General features: G+C 39.1%; 1 protein-coding gene across 2 annotated transcripts in view; it reads left to right on the top strand.

Annotated features, from left to right (window-relative positions):
- Nucleotides 1-24,215, top strand: part of APP (amyloid beta precursor protein) — a 160,848-nt gene that overhangs the window by 48,554 nt on the left and 88,079 nt on the right. For both annotated transcript variants that reach the window (XM_010722443.3, XM_010722435.3), the window contains exons 3-4: nt 7,572-7,684; nt 9,320-9,513. In XM_010722443.3, the coding sequence (XP_010720745.1) occupies nt 7,572-7,684; nt 9,320-9,513 (307 nt within the window). The remainder of the gene's footprint in view (nt 1-7,571; nt 7,685-9,319; nt 9,514-24,215) is intronic.

Below are 24,215 nucleotides of genomic sequence, written 5' to 3'. Positions count from 1 at the left end.
TTTTTTTTCCCCTTCATTTTCCTTCCCACCTTCCTACCATAGCCTTCCCTCCCGCACACTGAAAAGAGTTTCAGATTACTGTTTTTTGGTCCAAAATAACTTCTGGGGACATGGAGTATATGATACTCTTAGCTTTTTATCCCCTGCACTCCCTTTCTGGACAGAGATGGTCAGTGCTCAGTGAATAATAACGTTACTGTGTTTCTTTCACAGAAACTTGGTGTAAAAAGCTGCATAAAGACAGGATGCTTTTCAAACAGAACGGCGGCAGGCATGTAAGAAATAGCAGGAGTGTAACTGCATATTCCAGACAGTGCTGTGTAAACTGCCTGAGCATGCATCCTTTCTTGTGGAGTATTTTTGTCTCTGAAAGTATCACTATCCTGTTTTCCCTCCTGTTTTTTCTTCTAATTTGGTTGTGGTACAGGATATTTCAAAACTTTCCTTGGTTTCTACTTTGGGACTTTTTCTGAAGTCTTACTAAATCTTCACAAAATGATCTCATTAAACCTTTCACACTTTATATCTGTTCCTTAGAGTTTTTCAGTGCTGTTTTTTTTATTATTTCTATGAATTCTACTGACTGTTCTATGTAGGTGAAGAGATTTCCAGTAAGTTCTTCATTATTCTGTGTTCCTTTTGAGGAGTACTGTTGTTTTCTCTGCTCTACTGCATGCAGAATCAAGGAGACTTTTCTAATTTGCCTTAGTTCTCAGCACCTTTCAGCTTTTCATTGCCTTCTATTTTTATACCACTGCAGAGGATCTGTTTTAGCTAGACAAACTGCTGTCAGCTCAGGATGGGACTTGGAATCCTTTGAAAAACAAATAAATACGGCAACCACCCACAAGTGGCATCTTTCACTTATAATCTTTTTTACACTGTGAACAGCTGGACTTCAATCTACAATGCATTCCCCCAGTCCTTCAGAGCAATTGACCACCTCCTACTATAGATTTGTCAAACAGTACTACTGTGATAATTGAGTGAAAAGTAGAAAGGTGGGACTGATTGCCTGTTATGAAGACAGCGGGGAAAACAAATTCTGTTGGGACTACAGAGAACAGAGGGGAGGAAAACAGAAGCAATTAAGGATGTTGTGGGAGAAGGTGAAAAGGTCTTTGCGCAGCATGGCAGAGGAGCTGTTTGACTGAGACAGGATGGAGTCGAGTTCTCCGGATTGACATCTGTAGAGTTTTTGTTATTTTTGCAGTTCCCTGAGTATTTCTAGGAAATTGAGCAGCATTGCAGAACGCGGGGGAGAGGGCTATGTCTGCAGCAAATACTCTCATTTGTAGGAGAAGCTTTGAAGATGTGATTGCTGCATTGAGGAACTGGAAAAGAGCAACTTGGTCCTGAAATTTCTTGACTTTCTTGACTGGGCAGCCAGTTTTTGGGATGATTTCTCAGTAAGTCCTAAGTTAGAGGCTGTGTTTTGATTTGTGGTGCAGAGCAAGAAAATTTGCCTTTCTGAGTCACTGGTCCCTAGAGAAAGCAAACCAAAGACAAAAGCCTTCAGATGGCCTTTTGGGGGTGACGTTTGCTGCTGGTCACACTGATAACAAGTTCTGATGGGGTGTTTGGTGGTTTGTTTGTTTTTGAGTTTGTGGGCTGTTTAGAACGTAGGAGTTAAGAAAAGGAATCCCAACATGTGACCTAACCCATGAGGCTGGGTTAGTGGGCATTGGCACAGTTCTGTTTCATTGCATTAGTGTGCAAGAGAGGGACAAAACAGGCATCTTGCTGCGTTCCCTGAAAGACTTCTCCACAAAGATGGGGGAGAGCTGGGAAGGAAATAATGGAGCAGTAAATGGGCTTAATGCTTCAATGAGCCACAGAAGTGCTGTAGACTTTGAAGAAATGTTTGTGTGCCTTGTCTGTAATGATGCTGGAACATGTGATGATGTGCATTTGAATTTTCTTATGTGTAAACAAATGTATCTGTTATTGGTGTAATGCATAAAATATGAATGATGCTTACATTCTGTCTGGAAAGTAAGCCAATTTCATAAAAAAATGCATTCAACCAAAAAAAAAAAAAGTATCAGTGTGAGCAGAAATTCCATTTATGTCAATGATCAAAGAGTTATAGAGGAAGAAGGAAGAAGATAAGAGAATAACCCTTCTTCTGTACAGAACCTTATGAAAAAAAAGACATCATAAACACTGTAAATTGCTTGAGGTGCAGTTCTTATGTGGTTCATTATTTCATATGGACAAATGCATTTTAAGGGTTATACCTAAAAAGTTTTAACCCTTTGACCCCAGAATTTTACCTAAGTATTTCAACTTTCCAGAAATTATGGCCGAACAGCACCAGGGTTGGGACCTGATGTGCATTTGCTGGTGTGCATGTTCAGATGTCATTGCATTCAGTACAGTGGGTCTTCTTTTGCCTTGATCTTGTGTCACCAGTGTGGTCATATATTGTGTGTCATCAAAAGTACTTGTGAAAAGCACATTATAATGATTTTTCAAAATGGTTTTGAGAGTATTGAGACACTAAGTACAGTTAAGACTTCCGGTTTTTAATCTAAGAAAGTCAGAAATTTTTACCTTTTGTAGCCTAATAAATGGAAATTTATGGAAATTCTGCAAATGGTGAAGGTTGGGTTGTTGCTTCAGGATGTATTTGTTGCTATGTATGCACAGCTGATTGCCAGCTCCTCCACAGCCTGTCTTCTACTGGTGACTGTCGTGTGTTTTCAGCATCTGTTGATGCTGCTCTACGTGTTTACTGGAGAAAGAAATACAGTGGGATGGAGTTTGATTGCTTCCTGGTTACTGATATTAGTATTGGTAGTCATTCATAGGTAAAAGCGTAAGTAGAAATTACCTTTCAAATGACTACAGATGGGTTTTTACTTACTTCCTAAACACTGCTTCTCTTTTACTTTGAAATTGGAGAAATCTCTGAAACCTCTGTTTACCGTGTGCTGTTTGAAACTCTTTAAAGCAGACTGAAGGGATTTTAGCAGTCTGCCTGGGCACACTCATCCTGGAGTGAGAGGAAAGCCATGTGTGGGGCAGGGCCAGTGCCACCCCTTGGTGCGCAGCAATGCAGTGCCTCATCAGAGCAGCCTCTGCCTCTTCACTTGTGGGTGCTAAGTCCAAAACCTTGGACAACACTGGGACTTGTTTAGTATATTTCTAGATAGCTGTGCTTACTAAATCATTTGCCTGAAAAACAAAATGCATTTTAAAAGTAAACTGTCCTGTGAGTAAGACTTCAGATGTCATGCTTTCTGCTATGTAAATGTTACCCTTAATAGTGGCCCCTGAAGTTACGTGACTGAACAAATGTAAGGGACATACTTACGGTAGGCACAAGAGCTAACAAACATGCTGAAAGTCGAGCTGTTGCACCTATAGAACAGGGCATCACAGACCCCATGGTCTGGGAAGGGCTCTACCACTTGCTGCCAGTGTCCTGGCATGCGGCTGCCTCGTGTCATCCATGGGAAGTCATAGGAAAAGATACGTTTCTCCCAATGTTCTCCTCAAGAATGTGGGTTTAGACACTTAATCTTGTAATTCATTTCAGCAAGGCCTTGTGCTCACTGGTGGCACTAAAAATGAGGCCACGAGACCTGGAAATCTAGCATTTGCACTGTATTTTCTTGCAAAAGTTAGAACAGGCTCTCTTTGAAAGTACTCCCCTGAACATAATTTGAGCGTACTTATTTTTTGGTTGATATCCCAGCCATCTGCTAGCAGGTGTTTGGTTTCATCATAGATTTGGTTTCATTACCTTTCTCATCTTTGCTCTCTTTTTGTGTGATGTTGGATGAATCCTCACATCCCAACTGTTTTATGCAGTGGATGGAAGATCTGCTGACAGTACCTCACACAGCATATGGTATTTGCATTTTGAATCATTTTGCCCTGATATGATTTCTGCCATTTGAACAGATAGGGCAGACATGTTCTTGTAAATGCGCTTGCTTGCTGAGCCTTTTTCTTCCTGGAGTAGATTTAAAAGACTGTGATCAGATGCCTTTGCTAGAATCCTTTTATTAGAGGTTAAGTCTTAATAGACTTCGTAGTCTTTGCTGGTTGAAATACATATTTCTGAACCAAAAGTTAAGGTCTTGCAGCACAAAATTTGTTGTTATTCTGGGAGTATTTTTCAGAGAATACGGGATGTTGTCGTCTGAATGAAAATAATTCAACAGTAAAATGTGGCATTATAATCTGTGACTGTGATCTGTAATGTGTGGCAAAGCTGTCTTTGATGCATGTCAACTGCTACGCTGTTGGTGTCCGCTGGGATGTGGCAGTGTGAAGGCTGCTATAAATGTAATGGAAAATTGGGCATCGGGAAGGAGATTAACTGAGATTTGTAAAATGAAATTAAGCTGCAATTTAAGACGTCGGCATGATGTCTTGCAATGACGTGTAGCACTTAAGCATAGACAGTGAATACAACTTAAACACAGCTGTTCAAAGACATAGGTTTGAGTTGGGAACAAGCAGCTTAGTTTCAGAAGAGCAAGCAGAGTATTCTCCGCCTTTGGCCGAATGAATTGTAGGCACAAGGCTTTTTTGTGGTTTTGTTTGTTTGCTTTTAACGAGGTAACTTGATCTCTGCCTGAAATTCCACTTCAGGGCTGTTTTTTCCAGAAGGGCTAGAAACCCAGAAGGCAGAGCAGGCTGCTTTTGTTCAGACCTTCCCTGCAAGAACGGGTAAACGTCTCCTGAAAAGCAAGTGGTTATTCTACTTGCCTCTTGGATTTCTTGAGGGAATTTAGTGATTTATGAACTCATCAAGAGACAAATTGTGCCGTCATGTTTTATTATTAGAGTTACCTCAGCAGACCACAGATGCAGGACTAGAATCAAAATGCAGGAGACCTTGAAAAATACAGAAAGATACAGAAAAAAGGGATAAATGCAAACCTGACAGCAGTAGTACCAATGGTGGTGGTAATACCACTCCTTTGTGGTTGGGGTTCATCTTCAAGGTAAGTTTTGCCAGACCTTCTGCCTGTGGAGCTGTAACATTTTAGAGCTCATTGACATTGGCCCTCACTCAGGGGGCACAGGATTGTTCACTCTTCACGTGTTTATTTCCTCTGTGTAGTATGTGGGTTACTTGTTCAAAAAATCAAACAGTCCTCAAAGACATAATGACTCAGCAGCACGGAAAGTTAAATGAATTTGTACTTCTATCTGAAGTTGTACAGATAGAAGCATGTCCACAAGCCAAATGTATTGTAAGTGCTACTTCCTGATGGGCTTGTGTTTCTGGTAGACTGGCCCAAGCAAAATAAATGTTTCAGTTGTCAACTGAACTTAATTCCCCCCATCAAACTATCACTTGAGCAGGAATTCATTAAAAAAGCAAAAAAAACCTGAAACCCACCAAGAGCAAAAATGCAAAGCTTTACATTTAAACTTCAGAAATAGTTGTAAGAAATGGAATTTAAAAAGCTTCCAGGGCATGCTCTTTTTATGTATTGATAAAGCTCACAAGACTCATTTGCAAAGTTGCATGTAATTCTGTATAATGAAGGAGTATTAGTCCAAAAAAATGCCCTCTTCCCCAGTTGCAGAAGTTAACAGGGGTGTTGGTATGTGGACTCTTACACCTATGCGTATCTGAAGTCAGATGATAAAGGGTTGCACACGGTGCTGTGTGCATAGCTTCTAAATTTACATCTGTTTCACTGGAGTAAAATGAACTTCGTGATATCTGCCACTTTTGCAGGATTTATTTTGTTTTCTAGAAATGTTTGCCATAAAGACAAAGCTCTGAATGCTTTGTATGCTTGAACAGGCAGCAACATATAACTGCAGATATTTGTGAAAGGCTCTGTCCTGTAAGAGTGAGGCAGACATGCTCCATGAGCAGAACACCCAAGTGTTTTGTTAGTGCTCAGTTACTTGGCTAAATGGAAGCATTATTCATTACCTATGAGCTGAATCATTTTGGAGGTGTGGCAGTATATGACTAAGAGCAAGATGCACATTTATTCACATTTCAGTGCAGGATTTAGGTGTGACACCATTGGCAGTAGAGACTCCATTAACAGAAGCTGCAAATTTTGTATTTCGGATTACCAGAAAGTGTTTCAACTCATTATTTCTGCAAGTTTATTCCTCGTACCTCCAGAAAGCATTTCTGTTAATAATTTGCAAGCAGTAGAGTGTGTCACACAAGGGTAAAGATAATAAAATCCTTTTTTTCCTAGTAAATTAAGCAACTGAATTTAAAGACTTGAGATCAAAAGCATTGAAGTTGAACAAGGAACTTTGTGTGAAAAGTACATCCTGATGATTAGCAAAGCTATATGCATGTATTTGCTGAACTGTGCTTTTCTCCCAGTGCAAGGGGATGTTGATTACTTTTAAAACAGACTTTGTTAATACAAGCCTCAAGGACTGTTTCGTCAGGTCCCTGAGATGACCCTCTACTGAACAGTAAACTTGCAGTCATCTCTTTCCAATTCATTAACTCATTATTGTGTCCGTTCAGCCATTGGGACATCATGGTTTGTTCATTTAAAACCCACTGTAGTTTTTTGGAGATTGCAGACAATTGCTCTGGGGAGCTGATTGTTTATGCCAGCTGAGTCATGTGCTTCACAATGCAGGGTCTGTTCAGTGTGTCAACTTTTCAAAAGCGTTCTAGAGTTTTTTGTAGAAAAAACTGTTTGTTTTTTAGTTTGGTTTTTTTTTTTTCTTTTTAAAACATTTTTCAAGGGTTTGGGTTTGTTTAATTGTAAAGCCAGAATTGTACAGGATTAGTGATTTTAGTCTAATAAATCATGTTATTCATCAGCTGAATTTCTTTTTAATTGTAAGTATTGAAGCTGTGAGTATTATGTACTTCAGTGGTGTTCTTGTTGCACTTCTGTGCTACTGCTAAAGGCAGCACAATTTCTTTGGTCAGATCTGTCCATTGCAGAGTCCTTTTTCCCCAACTCTGGTCAGATCCAGGTAGGCAGGTGATGATGAGTCATCATGTTCCCTGGCTTCTGAGCTCTGCTTCCCTTCTTGGTTAATCTGAATTCATCTGGCTGATGTAATGAGGCTGCAAGAAGAGAGTCTACATCACAACAATAACTCAGTGGACTATTAGTACTGTAAATACTCTAGGATTATTAAAAACAATATGTTAGGATAAGATTTATTCCATAATGGAAAAACTGTTAATATTTCAAAGCACTTCAGGCCCCTTCCCTACACAAGCCCTGTATAGATGCAGAAGCAGAGCATCGTCATGCCTCCCAGCATCTTGTGCTAGACTTCCATGAGCTAGATCCCACCATCTCCTAGCTTCGTGTTGCACCACACGTCATCAGTAGGTCCAACATATTTCACACAGCTCATGTAGAAGTTGCCATATTATGCTGAAGTTTCCACAATCCAGTATCAAAATCAGATCAAAGTCAGGAGCATTGTGGAAATTCAGAAATTGCACTGTTCTTTGCAAACAGCCCCTGCTGCTATGAAAGCTGGTCTATAGGTCTATACCTACCAAGAGGTTTAACAGGATGAGGTATTAGATGCAAAATTACTGTTTGTTACTCATGGTTTTTTAAATTTACTATTATTTTTTCTTTCAGTGGGTGAGTTTGTGAGTGATGCCCTTCTGGTACCAGACAAGTGCAAGTTCCTTCACCAGGAAAGGATGGATGTGTGTGAAACTCACCTGCACTGGCATACTGTTGCTAAAGAGGTATGTTAATCTGCTTTTCTAGAACTGTATCACTATTCTGAGAATGAGCTGAAGTTATAGTAGTGATGCTGAAAAGAAATTAAAAGGATGCTTATGAGTGGTTGTGTAAAAGCCTTTTTGTTACACTTAATAAGAAAATTGTGCATTATTTAGCATGAACCCTACTTAATAACATTATTTTTTCCTTACGCTCCATTACCCATGATATTTTCTGCCTGATCTGGCTTTCCTTGCTACTGTTGCTCTGGAGCTAAAGATTAGCTGATAAACTTTAATTGATGAAGGCTATGCCTTTACTATTACCATCAGTTGGTGTCATATTCCTATGCTAGCTACTTCACAGGGCCTCAGGATGCAGTATGTGAAGTTCAGCATGAAAGTTTAAGAGGCTTTATGAAACACAGAACTGTACAAAGCCATCTTGCAGTCAAACACAGAGTTCAAATTGTCAGTACTTTAACTGAATACAGAAATGAACTTAGTATTACAATTGCTAATATGTATTTATGTAATATCTAATACCTAATATATACCATTGGCCTCTTAAAATAAGTGTTTAAGGCATCAGCCTTCATGTATGGAAATTCTAATTTTAAATGTAAATCTGTCTTGCAGTGAATTGTTTAAAAGCATTAATAGCCCAGGAGGACAAATAACCATTTTGCCTTAGATTTTATGTGAAATAAAACATGTGAGAATTTTGAGCAGGAGCATATGGTGTCACCATGTATGTGGGAGGAGATAAGTCCTTCCATACAGGCAAAGACAAAAGGACAGTGGAAGGAAGGTCTTGCTGCTTCCTTCAGAATGGTTTGGGTTGGAAGAGACCTTTAAGATCACCTGGTTCCAGGCCCCTGCTATAGGCAGGGACACCTCCCTCTAGACCAGGTTTCTCAAAGCCCCATCCAATCTGACCTTGAATGCCTCCAGGGAGGGGGCATCCACAACCTCTCTGGGCAACCTGTTCCAGTGTCTCACCACCTCACAGTAAAGAACTTCTTCCTAATATCTAGTCTAAATCTGCCCTCTTCCAGTTTAAAGCCATTTCCCCTCATCTTGTCACTGCATGTCCTTATAAAAAGTCCCTCCCCAGCTTTCCTGTAGGCCTCCTTCAGGTATTGGAAGGCTTCTATAAGGTCTCCTTGGAGCCTTCTCTTCTCCAGGCTGAAGAGCCCCAACTCTCTCAGACTGTCCTTATAGGGAAGGTGCTCCAGCCCTCTGATTGTCTTTGTGGCCCTGTTCTGGACACAGTCCTGCAGCTCGATGTCTGTCTTCTGTTGGGGGCCCCAGGACTGGACATAATATTCCATATGGGGTCTTACGAGAGCAGAGTAGAGGGGCAAAATCACCTCCCTCAACTTGCTGGTCTTGCCTCTCTAGATGCAACCCAGGATATGGTTGTCTGGGCTGCAAGCACACATTGCCAGCTCAGTGCAGACACAGGCAGGGAGCTACCGACAGTGTAAGCAGTAAATGCAGAGATGATGACTTAAGTCATGTTTCAAAATTCAGAGAACATGCAGCTCACCAACTTCAACCTCCTACAGCTGTACACGGCCCCTTACTTTGTCTTGAGATTAGTGACATCTTTTTCCAGCCTCCTCTGTGACAATGTTGTTATTTCATTTTCTCTAGTCCTGTAGTGAGAAGAGTATGAATCTGCATGACTATGGCATGCTGCTGCCCTGTGGAATTGACAAGTTTCGTGGTGTGGAATTTGTTTGCTGCCCATTAGCAGAGGAAAGCGACAATCTTGACTCAGCTGATGCTGAAGATGATGATTCAGATGTCTGGTGGGGAGGCGCAGATGCAGACTATGCAGATGGAAGGTAGGAGTGGCTTTTTCCCCTTATCATCTTATAAGATATGCCAAAAATCTGTCTGGAAGACCTCATCGTTGAAGGAAGACTCCTTTCTATAAGTGAATTTGCAGCTATAATGGCTAAAATAATTTTTTTAACCTTCCACATAAAAGCTTATTGCTCATACAGTTATTGCACATTTTATGCCTTTATCTTTTTTTTTCAGTTAGAAGTATTGCCATATTTATAGTGAAAATGCTTAATTGCATGACTTCTTGACTACTAATTGACAAATACTGTTATCTAACATTCTTCCTGTGCAGTCTGGGGGCATTTCAGCAGATATTTTAGCTGCTGTCACTGTTGGAGACTTCGAAATATCTTCATTTATAATAGGTGTTAGCTGTGTTGTTTTCTGCTGTTAATTTCTTAGTGTGATTTATAGAAGAAAATCTGTTTTAACGTCTAGCCTTTGACAGTAAGAGTAATTAATGTGCTTCTGTTACAGTAGGGAATGGAGGTTTCCCTTGCAAGTCAGCAATAGGATGGAAAAGAACTATTCCATACCATACTCATCTTTGTCTTTTGAAATCCCCTATGCACATCTGTTAATTTTGACCCAAATCTTGTGATTGAGTGGTCCAGTGCTGTCAAGAACATACAGCTCTCTTTAGCACATTAGATAGCAGTTGTGAGAGCAGAACTGAATTCAAACCAGTACTGGAAGATGAGTTTCTTCATAAAACCAATATTTAAGTACAAATTATCTTTGTACTTAAATTATTTTTGACTTGAACATTTCATGCTGTGCTAAAAAGATTAGAGAATGCAGTGTTTCTGCTTCTTAGGTGATGATATTGCAGTTTTTGCAAATAGTGATGGAAAATCCAAAACTTGAGTAAAATTATAAGCAATCTCACGGAGAGCCGTGAAGATAAACTGGGACCAAATGAAGTGTTTAATGCAGAAAGTTAACAGTTCCTAATTGTGTGAGTTTGGACTTAGTAATAATCTAGATGAAAATAAGCTGAGGAATAGGGTAGAGGTGAAGGACAGAAATTAAGTTGCTGTAATATGGTGTAAAGTTAGGAAAACACTTCATGATGGGCATCTAAACATTCCCTGACAAAGTATTAGTGTGTGTTGCAAGGAAGAATTCTTGAAAAATGCAGTAAGTTAAAACAATTTACAAATTTAAATTAAAATTAATTAAATATTTTCCTACTGTAATTTTCAGTCTTCTCTTGTAAGTAGATGAATGAATGGCATGAGCTGTTGGAAGCAAGAAATCTCTATCAGGCAACATTGTATATTCCCTCTCCCAGTGTTCAGGATTTTTTTTTCTGACCTAAGCTTCCAATAGTTATCAAAATGTCATGATTTATAACCTTTTGATGTGATTTGCAAACTAACCCTTGGATTGTTGCTGTGTCACACATCTGTGTTTTCTTTGATTATAAAATGTTCTGTTAGAGTATGAAATTAGCATATACTTCATCCTGATTTGCTTTTTCCTTTGTATATATACATGATAGAGAAATAGAAGATTGATCTATCTTGTGTTTGATTCTACTTTATATCTGTATATTGTATATAGTTATTATTATATCTGTACATACAACTTTCATGTATCAGTTCAAAGTTTCCTAAAATATTTCAAATGGAAGAGCACACAAGGATGTATATAAAATTGTTTTGTTTATAAGGCAATTTATTTCTGTTTTTTTCATGTTTGTCACAGAACATTTACCTTACTCTTCTGTTTTGTTCTTCTTGAAGCAATTTAATATATGAAGAGAGTAGTTCAGGAATAACTTCAGAAATTCTTTATCCTCCGGGAATAGAAACTGGAATTGCATTTCAAGCAATTTCTGAAGTTCCAAGCAAATATTGCTTTTTTTTTCTTCACCCCCCGTACATGTGCGTACAAAAGAAAAATGAAAAGATCCTTTTATGGGCACTTGTACTTCAATTGCAGATGAAGAGCCAAGTAATTTGTAGTTCTCTTATACTGACTCATTCGTATTTCTTGCTGCCTCTTCAGCTTCCTAGCGGCATTTAAACCATGTGTACTGGAGACAGAAATACTCTTGAAATTTAATCATATTAAAAAAAACAACCAACAAAAACACAACAAAAACTTAATTTTTCATGCAGTAGTAGGTGGTAGTTCAAATGTTGTGTCTATATTTTTGTATATTTTTATTTGTATATATATCCATCTAGGCATATAAAAACATATGTTTTAATAAGTATATGTATGCCTTAGCACTGAGCTGATTGTGAAGAACAAAGGAGAAGGGAAAGGAAAAGTACAGGAGGATATCTTTCAATGCTAAATTCCCAGTATTTTATGCTATTAAAGCCATATTGTTTGAAGTGTCTACTGAAGTTTTTATTTTTCATCTTAAATCATAGAATCATAGAATGGTTTGGATTGGAAAGAACCGTTAAGATAATCTAGTTCCAAACTCCCTTCAGGTGGGGGTTTCACAAGAGCAGAGAAGAGGGGCAGAATCACCTCCCGCTGACCTCCTGCTCATGCCTCTCTTGATGCATCCCAGGATACAGTTGGTCTTCTGGGCTGCAAGCTCAAATTGCCAGCTCATGTTGAGTCTTTCATCAACTAACACCCCCAAATCCTTCTCCTCAGGGCTGCTCACAAGTCATTCTTTGCCCTGCCTGTATTTGTGCTTGCGATAAATGTTTGATCTTGCACTGACAATGTCTGTCTCAACCTGAAACCTTCCACTTTGCCTTGGATTTGTTGTTGGCATTCTGCAGAATTTCTATTGCAGCTCTTATTGAGCTGATTTATTTTTCTGTTTCTATCCAGAAGTCAGGATTTCAGGCCAGTACTGCATGAGAATTTCTGTGTTTTTGTTGTTGTTGTTGTTGTTGTTGTTGTTGTTCCATTAAGATCTGCCTGTGTGGTTTAACCCCGGAAGCTTATGCCATAGGTATTTCAGTATCTTTTTTGCTCAGAATTGGCAAGTGGTGCAGCTGGAACAGAACCCATTCCTTGCACTGGGGTGGAGACCATTCTGTTACTGGTGACCCTGGCTACAGGATTAATCCATGCCATTAAAAGAGTGTACGGAGGCATTTTGAGCTACAGCATCATCACAAATGGATGTTCTGACCAACGTGGCTCTGACTGACCTGTACATCAGCGTGAAAAGGATATGGCTTGCGTCAGAGTGTCGCTTGTTGGAAGTGTTTGGGAAAGGGATGGAGGGTGTTCTGCCGTGATGGATATGGCACATTTCAGTGAGGCCAAAAGGGAGGATCTGGCTGTGCTTTTGAAATGGTGTCGTTGTGCTTGTCCTGAAATAGTGTGCAACTAAGAAGTCACAGCCATTTTCAGTGGTGTTCCTTGCTGTTATCCACACTTTAATTAAACTTACCTTGAAGACTGCCCAAGGGACAGCCAGGTGCAGGTATGGGTTCTCAGTATAGCTGCAGAGATCTCTGTTTATAGCTGCAATTCAGTCAAATGACCTACAAGCTCTGGCTGCCCTTGAGAATTCAGCACAGCCTCATGGCCTCCTGCCCATACCTGGACACTTGCTATGAGCTTTTGGTTGTCCTTGATACCTCAAGTTGAACATCTCTGGGAGTGGTGGTTGAGCTGAAAACTTAAGATCTTCTCTGTCCACACACTTTCATGCATGCTTCTTCTCATCTTCTCATCACTGCATATCAGACCTCCGGTGCTTTCCTTTCAACCTGCAAAATAGGCTGCTGTCTGTATTCCTCTGTTACACTAAGGAAACAGAAGCACAATGTTGAGGGTTATATAGAAAGCTTTTCTTTAGGACATGAGTCTCGTGGCTCAGAATGACAAGATATTGTCCTAAATTCAGTCAGGTGTCATTTTACGAGACTATCTGAATTTATTTTCAAGGTTTAAAATAGAGGATTTAAATTTCTCATTGTTTTTTTCCAGGCCAAATTAATTTTGTCTGTTCAGTGTATGTTCATAATGTATGTTCAGCCTGATTTAATGATTTGGGTAGTGTAGTAAATGTGTTGTAGTGCTTTGTGTATTTTGTAAGGGCTTGGTTTACAGTTTCTCATAAACTTCTGCCAAGCGAAGTTTTATGGCTTATTTGTACCTGCCCTTAGGATTTTTAAAGCTACAGTAAATAATTCAAAGGAATGCAATCCATTTTATGCTGAAAATTAGGCATCTGTGAAGTAAAACCCAAATAAGAATTTATGTTGTATAAGGTGGTGGTCATGTTGTGTCCTGGTTTTGCAGTGCTCATCTCCCACATGCTGCAAAAGAAATGGTTAAAGCTATGTATACTTTTTTTTGCTATCTCAAAGAACTTTTTTTTTTTTTCCAATGGTAGACATCTGGAAAAACTGAAATTTCTTAATTGTCTCCTTCAACCCATAATCCAGACAATCCTGAAAAGCTTTAAAACCAGCCATTTTTTTCCTAATGGTGAAAACAGCATAGTGTATGTGACTCCTATGCCAAATTGTTTCCAGGTGAGACACCGTGCTTTTAATTGTCTGTTTTGCTCAAGCATTCAGGGAATAAAAGTAGCAGAGAACTAATAAAACTGCTCTGCTGAGTACCTTTACAAAGATTCTCACTTGACATGGAGGAGCTGTGCATTTAGTTTCTTCCACTTTTTAGCTCATTTTATACCTTTGTAACTCAAGTGGGGCAAAGATATCAATGCATGGTTTTACCTACTGTCTTCTTTTCGTAAATGCCTGCAAGTTAACTTCAAATGAGTTACAGTGGAAATTCCCTGGAGCATTGCCATTAAATCAATCTGTGCGTTTAAATTGGCCACAGTCATTTAGTGCCCTGACCTGCAGCAGCAGCACAGAGTCCTCCTGCTATGTTACGCTGTTACCTTGGCAGAAGCTAAATAGGCCAGACAGGCAATTTGTCTACTTGTGGCAAATATTTATGAAAAATTCCTGAGTTAAACAGTGACATGTAGCAAGTAATTGCAGTAGTCAAGAAGTGATGAGTATACAAGAGTCGGTATAATAATTTTAAAAGACAAATTTTATGGGCTTTTGTCATTTCTGTTCTTGAAAAATGGTCTTGCCTACTTTAGGTGTAACTATGACCAATTCCAACATGACTCCCTTCTTTGGGTCTGTGCATCACAGAGCAATTGGAGACTTTGTCCAGGCAAGAGCCGTGAAGCAATGTTTTGGTTGTGATATGGGATTGCAAATAGTGTGGCAACAAACATGCAAAACATGAAATCCTACGTCTTCCCTTTACATCTCTCTTTTTCCCTCTTGCCCTTCTGTTTCCTCTGCTCCTTCCTTCTCTGTCTCACTTGTGCATATATCCAGAAAATGCAGGTGAAAATAGAACAGAAAAGGCAGCCCTTTGGGGAGTTTGTTTGGCAGGATTGTGCATTTCTTCCCACTGTATGCTTAGGGAGATCAGAGCGTCTTGTTTACTTTTTATCAATCTTTCTTATTTACAAATCTGACTAATTCTTCAGTCTGTTTGGCATTTGAACTACCTCTGGAAGAAAGAAACTGAGCTCTGACATAGAGGATATTTGATGAAACTCGAAGATGAAAGTGGTGATGTCAGCAAGTTGCTTCCTCCCATTTCATAGAATGGCCCGGGTTGGAAGGGATCTTCAATCTCCAACCCCCCTGCCACATGCAGGGCCACCAACCTCCTCATTTAATACTAGACCAGGCTGCCCAGCACCCCATCCAACCTAGCCTTGAACACCTTCAGGGATGGGGCATCCACAACCTCTCTGGGCAGCCTGTTTCAGCACCTCACCACTCTCTCTGTAAAGAACTTCCCTCTGACATCCAACCTAAACCTTCCTTCCTTCAACTTAAAACCATTTCCCCTTGTCCTGCCATTATCTACCCTTTTAAAGAGTTAACTCCCCTCCTGTTGATAGGCTCCCTTTAGGTACTGGAGAGCTGCAATGAGGTCACCCCATTTCAGGGAGAGATTTCTGTTTCTCTTCTGTAGAGGACCTCAATGGTCAGGCCTTCAGCCTTGTGTGTTGTACATCTTTCCTGTGAGTGCATGTACAGCGAGGCAGGCTCCTGTATGTGGGTGGACACCACTACTGCTGTGGGATGGGAGCTGGGTCTCCAGCATCCTTATGGGAACAGCAAGAGCTGCAGGCCTGAGGGGGGCATAGGCCCAGCCTGCTGGCTGGCTGTGCACATTTGCTGGTGTAGAGCTGCAAAGGCTTTAAGAATGAGATTCCTACTGCTTCTTAAACCCTTCAATTTCTACAGGTTCACTCGTAGTTTAGCTAGTGTGCCGTGCCATTTTGTGTCGTGTCCGTTCTTTGCTCCTCCCATCATTTCTACTGTTAGTGTTGTCCTGCATTGTTGAGTGAAAAATCAGTAGCTTAACTGGAACCAGTTCTGGGCCCAGAACATATGTCTTAAGAATGTAGAAATAGGATGTCTGGAGTCCTGAAGGTTTTGGTATTGTAAAGCTAAAAACAGTGACATCGATCAAGAAAAAGGAAGGTGCTGATGCTAAATTCTTTGTTGCAAATAGTCACTGGAGGAAAAACAAAATTAACGTTTTGTCTCTGTTGAGTATTCATCTGTTTTCAAGCTATCATATTACTCGCATTAAAATAAACAACAATGAATTATCTTCTGTGTAAGCTCTTTCATTAAATTGGAAAACCAATTTCTAAAATGTCAGAGAGAAATCCTCCAGTGGGAATCTCCTAAGTGATTCTTGGGAGGAAAAAAAAATCAAAACTAATCGCATCCACTCCTGAAGCACTAGTAAAGCTGAACTAGATCTGAAACTAAGGGTCTGGACTGCAGATTTTGACTTAGAAACAGGAAATTACTTGCTTTTGGATGGATAAACAAGGTTTCCCTTTTTCTGTGCTGTGCCAACAGGCTGTGTATACCCCTGAAATATTCAGGAAATGGAACTTCATGCCAGTGGTCCAGGATTTGCTTTGAAGGGAGTTTGGCCATCTGTGACACAAGAGCAGGGAGGGATGCAACCAGAGACATCGTTCTCCTTGACTATTGTAATACAAATTGTTCTTAATTGTGGGTCAGTGATCTAATATGTACACAAGAAGTTACAAAACTTGCTTATTATTAATTGCCCTCCTTCCCAGATTAACTTCAGTAGAGATCAAAAGCAATTATTGAAATAGGTGAACTTGATATCATAAGAATTGTCCATTGCCAAATTGGTATTTTAAAGAAATGGAGTTAATGTAGGGGAGATGGTGTGGAAGGTATTCTGATTTTTGAAAAACAATATTTCAGCTGATTGGTCAGAAGTTCATATCTCCTCAATGTTTGTAGTTAGAAACTGGAATAACAAAGCATCTTATACCTGTTATAAAACACATCTCAAAATGCTATTGGTTTTAACACAGCTGATATTAATGGTACAGCTTATCTAAGAACTTCTGTTTTTATAAGTATTTTCATGATAAAACTTAATTGCTTTTCTTTATAAATTTAAGGCACTAACAAGTAATAGGCATAATATTACTGCTTATCCTGAATATCTTTTGAAGTATTTTGTGCTATTAGCATATTCTGTATGTGATTAGCATATTCAGTATGCTATTAGCATATTGTGTCTTACATCCTTACGTTAATTGTTTTTGTCTCTCATGTAGACAATTTCTTAATACTTAGATAATTCACAGTGTCTTTTAATAGCAATTTTTTCTTTTTCATGTGGATGTTAAAATAAAATTCAGAAAGCAAAAGAACACAGGAGTGTTAATGACTCTAGAAAGTGTGCTAAGTGTTGGATTTCTTCTTAGGACAAGAAATTTCAATGGAATTGATGAAACAGCGTGTTGCGCTGGGGGGTAATTGCAGCGATGCTGAGTTGGCAAATCCAAACACCATTTGAGTATAAAGCCTTAACAGAAATGATGGATGAGACTATGGGCGGAGAGAATTAATCTAATTGAGAAAGTGATGAGTAGGATATATCCATGCTTTTGTGACCCCTTATGAGTGCAGTTTGCTAGCTGTGCAACCCGCCTATAAGATGAATGTTCAGCCTTTTTTAGGAGTTTAATGGCATCAAACTTGGATATTTAATAAATAGTAGACTTTGAGAGAGGGATGTTGTTTTTAAGACCTCAAAAAACAAAGTCATTTCTTGCAGTTTTTTCTTTAAGTAATAAGCAAAAGCGTTTTAAGCAAAAACGTTGTCACTTGTCCAACAGTGAAATGTTGGAGCTAAAGGTTCCCTATATACATTTGTGTAGTAAGCATCTCAATTTCTCCTAGATGTTCTGAAAAGTTCTTGTGACATAAAGATTGCATTCCATTGCAAACAGTGTGCTATGTATTCTTTGTGAAAAAATATTTGGAAGTGAGAAATTTGCATTAGGGTTTTTCAGCATGTATTTGTCACACCAGGATATCTGTGTGCCAATGGATTCATAACTGGATATTCCTCCATAACGTTAGCCAGCAGTTCCTGCTCTCCTTTGCCTTTCAGTGATGGAGGTTGTTACTGTGGTCTACACTAGAAATATGAAATCAGTATTAGGATGCTTTGCAGAAATTTAAGAATTCCACTTGTGAGGCTATGCTAATAAAATGCCGTGTAGCAGAGCATTTTCTGTAGTAAATACTTTTTTTCTCCACATTTTAAGAAAGGCTACATACATACTTCCGAATAGATGGATGGAAACAGTAAATACTTTTCTATTTTGCTGACAGAAGATATTTCTAATCTTGAATGTTTTTGGCTCTCGTTGCATGATAACATGCAACAGAGATCTCTGTTTTTATCAGTGCTGAGAAAAAATAGCAGTGAAATTGTGACTTGAGTGTAAAAGAAAAGGTTAAAACAGTAAAATGCTGACCTGGTAAAGAGCTTGTTCTGGCTGCGTGAGTGAAGGGGATCCCCTCAGCAGAGGGTCTGGCTGCTTGCAGAATCTGCTGGTGATAGGTGCATTTAGAAAAGTTAGGATGGCATGTTCTCTGAAAAATGTTAGGCAACATCTTAAACTGAGCATCCAGGGTGCCTGTGTGCTTCTGGCATTTTTTGTTTGCTTTTCCAATTGTAAAACAAAGATGTTCTTGCAGTTTGGGACTACTGTTCTTGCAGTAGTTACTGTGTGAGGGTACTGAGGTGTTCCACAGACAAAGCACATACTTATTTGGTTCATAGTTCATACTGAGTACCTCAGATAAGCTGTGAGATAGCAGGTTAGACAAAGAGACATTGAACAGTCCCTTCTAATTACAGCAGAGGTTTTGCAGAAACAAATGTTTTGTAACAGATCCAGGGGATCCTGCTGATTCTCAGGCTAGCTGAAATAGGGCCACACAGACGACCTTCACCCTGCCATCTTCCATCACATTCGGTCTTAATGATCTTCTACTGTCAGGGTTTTGAATTTATTATCAATTAAATGTCAGAAGGCTCTGTGATCCTGATGGATTTTATGTGTTTGTAAACACATTTCTAGTTTTGAGTTTCTCTGCCTTTTTTAAGGTGTTCTGTTTAAAAATGAGATTAAAGGATCTTTACTGCAACTTCTTATTCTTTCTGCTGGAATTAATGAAAGCAGGCAATTTTTTGTTATCGGTGTTCTGTGTAAAGGTAAAAAAAAAAACACTGAAAAATCAGGAAGATGAGAGACATTAAGAATCACATAATTCTGTTGTTTGGTAAAGTCTTAAGAATTCAAAAGCTATACTGTGAAATAGCTTAGTTCATTTTTAATTTTTTTTTCTGTTACAATAGGTGAAAATATACATAATTGCAACTCTAAGAGTAAGGAAAAACAAAAGGGAAAATGGAAAATAATTAGAAACTACAAAATGAATGCTGCAAAAATGCTAAACAGTATGAATCTCTCATTATGATTTGGTATATGGTAGAAGATGCCCATCTGAATTCTTAAAATTTTAACTGTACCTTAAAAAGTGTTCATATGTGCCCAAATGTCACATCATTTCTTCATGTTGTGAGATATCTAATTTGTTTGCATAGTTTAATCCAGGCCTAATGAAAATAACTGAGGGAGTTTTAAGCAGTTTCTGCTTTTGGGATCACTTACCAGGCAGAGCAGAAATATTATGGCTAGGGTACCTTGTGGGTTAGACCTCTGATTCTGTAGATCACTGTAATTTTTCAGGCTTTGTCACCAATAAGCCATTTAAAAGACCAGATACGTTGACTGGGGGTCTGGCATAACCCTTTTCTTTCCTGAAACTGTGCCTGACCTCATGGCTACATCACGCTTTAGTTCCTGTCCTGTCCCTGTCTCAGCACTTGAGGGAAAAAGACATTTTTAGTGTAACTCTCTCCTATACTTTCAAGGTGAATGCTGAAATCTTCATTTTGTGCTTGGTTTGACTTTCCCTCATCTACACTAAAACAGTGTTACTCTTGTTCACATTTACTCCTCTGGTGCTCAGTTTCACATAGCTAATATACTCACTTTTACCTTGAAGTCAACTAGTGCACCGAAGTTAAATATTAGAAAGTACAGTGATGTGAGCACTCATGTTCCTAAGTGCACCCTTGGCTTAGTTTTTAGGTTTAAGTAGTTCCTGTGTTGAGTCATATGTTTAATTAGTGGCACTTCTCAGAAGAATGCAGTGTGTGCAGTGGTAGGTTCAAACCTGGTTTGTGAGAAAACTCATCCTTCAGTCAGAGGAATGTATGCTTTGGATAAATGCTAGGTAGAAAATGCCCAAACCTTTGATGTGCATGTTGTGAGGAAATTTGGTTCCTTGCCTGCTAGCTTTCTAATTTGCTTTTAATCAAAAGCCTGGTAATTAGGCCAGGTCAAGTGCACTCATTTTGTTTGGATTCCAGGCATATGTCATACTCTTCTGTGTTCCTGTTTTGTGTTTTCTGTGAAGATATTTACTCTAAGAGGCTCGCAGCTGGATCTATTTCCAAACTGACATTTAAAGAGCTTTATGCTCTGCATCTTTCCTATATATTAGAATGCATATCTGTGTTTATCATTAATCTTCTGGTAAGTTGTACACAGGCTGAATACTTGAAAATCCAGTCCTGTCTCATGTTTCCTGAAGTTCATTTGAGAAGACCTGAAGAGGCTATAGAGAGAAGCATGGGATGGTGGCACCTGCAGCTGTCAAAGTTACGGATTCATAAATTACTCTCAGCTTCCCTTGCTGGGCTGGAAGAGCAAAGGCAGCAGCTTATGTGCAGAAGTTGTCTGTCCTCTATTAATTCCTGCAGTGTCTAGAGCCAACATAACATCTCTACACGTGCCTGAAAGGAGATTGTGACAAGTGGGAGTCAGCCTCTTCTCCCGGTAACAGTGATAGGATGAGAGGAGTGGCCTCAAGCTGCACCAGTGGAGGCTCAGATTGGATATTAAAAAACATTTATTCTCAGCAACAACAGTGAGGCAGTGGCACAGGCTGCCCAGGGAGGTGGTGGAGTCACTGTCCTTGGAGGTGTTTAAGAAAAGGGTAGATGTAGTTCTTATGGACATTGTTTAGTGGGTAGTATTGGTGGTAGGTTGATGGTTGGACTGAATGATCTTAATGTGTCTTTTCCAACCTTAATGAATCTGTGATTCTAGTTACTCAGTTTTGATGGCTAAAGAAAACCAACAACCATGGTGCAGATGGAATCTATTTGTGTTAAAATAGTTTCAAAAGTGTAGTGAATGCTAATCTTTTCAGATTTCTAAACATGTGTCTTTTATACCTTTTCATTTCTTTTTCACCTAGTGATGAAGTATGTTCAAGTTGTTATTTGGCAAAATCGTGCTTTAAGCATGTCCAAATGGATGAGAGTTTATTGCAAACAAAGGTGTGAGGCACTTCCCCGAACTACTAATTAGTTCTTAGTTATTTGTTATTGGCAATTGAAAGCTTTGCCAAATTTTTGTCTGAAGGTAATAATTACAGACAGAAATCTCTTCTTAAAACATAGCTTGTGCTGCAGTCCCATGAGTCCTAAAGCACAGTTGGAAAGAAAACTAATTGCTCTCTTTATTGTATTCTGGTTTTGTCCCCATTGTAGGGACATTGTATGGAATACTAAAATCAAACCATCATCTTCTGTTTCTCCTTTCTTGATCAGCAAGAGAACACAATTCACTTTCATTTGTTTCCTTTTACCAGTCTTTCAGTTTTGTCTTCAAGAAGAAATGGGAATATGCTCAATTCTGAGTGAAGTGAATAAACAATACGTTGGTGTCAGTTCTTACTGAAGTGATGGATTAAGTAAAGAAAGTTATTAGATATGCATAAACGGAACTGTGCTTTAAGCACTGTTTGTAACTATGTGCCTAGATACATACTGGCAGTAGCTGTACAGTGATATGTCTTCTAGAAACAGAAATATGCCCATTGGTGTGTTTTTATTTATATCAGTGTTGGAAGTGGAACTTGCTACCTCTTAGGGCTGCCTGAAACTCCAGTGCCTCTATGTATCAGAAATAGTGCTACAACTGCCAAACTTGAAGTAATGTGTTTCATCACACATAGGAATGTAGATGATTCCTTTTAACAACCCACTGCACTGCTTGGATGCTTGAAGGAAGTCTTATTTCCATGATAAAGGAATGAATTTTAATATCCCATATGTGGGGAGATAGGAGCAGGAGGTTCAAAGCCTCTGTGACCTCTGTGTCCACCATTAAAGGAAATGGTGCTGCCTGGTCTGCCAGAAGTCTCTGCTGAGTAATGTTCTGTATGAAAATAGCAAATATTTTCATGCCTGTGTTCAAGCCTCAGAATTAACCTCCATTGTTTACTGCTGAACTGTTAAATTCAGAAGATTATAATATGGCTTTACAAATCTGTGAACTTGTCAGTGTATCAAGAAATATTTTTTGAGCAGCCTTTGAAAAATTCTGTCACCAGTGCCACTTAAGCTGAGGCAAAATGTCAACAGTGTCTTTTAAACGAAACACTTCAGTCTGTAGTGCTAATAAAACCCTGCCTGGAATGGCATCAAGGGAATATATGGAAATGTTGTTAAGGTACTGCAAAGAAGAAACAAAACTGAGACATACTCGTAAAGCAAAGAAGGTAAAATGTAATAATGGGAATCAAGCACACCTGCTACATATATTAAAACTCAAAGATTTCTGAGAAAAATACCAGCATCCACCTTCACCTTGTAGTAAGCTTCTGTTGGAAGAAGGTGGATGCCGAGGTGAGAGATGTGCAAACACTGTGAGATTTTGTGTCTGGGAAACAGCGCTGTGCAGGTGCTGATGGAGAAATGTGAAATGGTACTGGAGCATGAAGTACGACATGGAGAAACAGAGCTTTATGCAATGTGCAGCAGGGAGGTTTTGGCACCATTCGGAATGTAGACGTGTCGGTCCTGAAGTATAACTTCACTCCTCTGTTGTTCCTCTTTGTGCTCTTTGAGGAAGACCCAGGATAGTAACAACAATGAAGTCCAAAGAAATAAAACCAAGGATAATTATTCTTGTTGTGTTAAGGAGGTGTAGTACCTTTCATAATACTAGAAGTGCCAACTCCAGCTCCTGTCTTTAAGACAGAGATCTATCGGGATTTAGCATTATTTATAGATACTAAACCTATCTTGAAGGATAAGGCTCAGTGTCTTACTGGCAAACACTGGGATTCTTCCTCCTTAGCAGTGGCCCTTGGCCCCTGAAGAGTGATCTTAAGCCATTCACACATTATTGCTTTTCTTGTGCATCTTGTCACCATTACTTCTTAGAAGACGTTGTTATTTTCTGCTTGCACTGCTAGCATGTGTGCTGTGATTGAGTCTTAGGAGCGCATGGATTAGCATACTTGCATTGATTTCTAATGTAAACTGTTGCTTTTTTTACTGTTAGAGCTTGCTAGGGTATGTCCCTCACTGTTTTATATTCGAGCAGTTTGGTCTGTGTTACAGTGTAATACTAGTCCCATTCTGGTATTCAGTTTCACTGAAGGAGAATCCTATTGAGAAAGTGCAAAGCACTTTTCCCCTTCCACTTTTCTTTGAACAGCAGGGCTAATAAGGAAGAGAAAACCTTGCAAAGCCAAACTTTAGGTATCCTGTTTCTACAAGTATATAGCAAGGCTTATGTTTCCATTTAGGTATCAAAATCAAGGGCAAAAGCACTTTTATTCTGTTTTTATTGTTCCTTTTTCCTGTAGCTTTTGCAGTAAAATGAATCCTGCAAAATACCATTTCTGTGATTTGAATCTTGCCATATGTGTTGCTAGCACAGATGCAGTTTTTCTAGGAATGATCACAAATAGTATCAAGAAGATTCTAGCACAAAAAATCTTTTTTGGAAGATTTTTAGAATATTTTCAGGAGCTTGATCCTGTCAGCTTTGACTGTTGTAGTCTTCTATTATTTCTGCCTTAAAAAATAAAAAATAAAAAAATACAGAAACAACCTTCTCTGATGTACAGTTCTTGCGGCAAGGGGCAACTCATAAAGGAGATGCAGGTTGGGGCAACCTGTAGTCATTTCTTTCTGATAAATTGCTAGAGAGGAAACCAGGGACTACTGTGATGGTGAGCAGAAGCAGCTGGTACATATAGAGAATTATCTTCTTATATTCTGCCTCTGTCACGGCTCCCCTTAACACGAAAAGCTTGGCCTTGATGCCCAGAGTTTCCAGTAGAATGCTGGAGACTGACATGGCTGAGTTAATTGCTTTGTGTAGCTAAAAACAGATGGTTCTTGGATGCATGCATACAAATTATTTTTGAAGTAGCTTTTCATGTGACTAATTGACTTTCCTTTTTTTTTTGTTTTTTTT

The sequence above is a fragment of the Meleagris gallopavo genome, chromosome 1 (assembly GCF_000146605.3).
Source record: "Meleagris gallopavo isolate NT-WF06-2002-E0010 breed Aviagen turkey brand Nicholas breeding stock chromosome 1, Turkey_5.1, whole genome shotgun sequence".
In the NCBI taxonomy this organism is placed as follows: domain Eukaryota; kingdom Metazoa; phylum Chordata; class Aves; order Galliformes; family Phasianidae; genus Meleagris; species Meleagris gallopavo.
The sequence above is the reverse complement of the archived record's forward strand: the minus strand, read 5'-3'. Positions and strand labels throughout refer to the sequence as shown.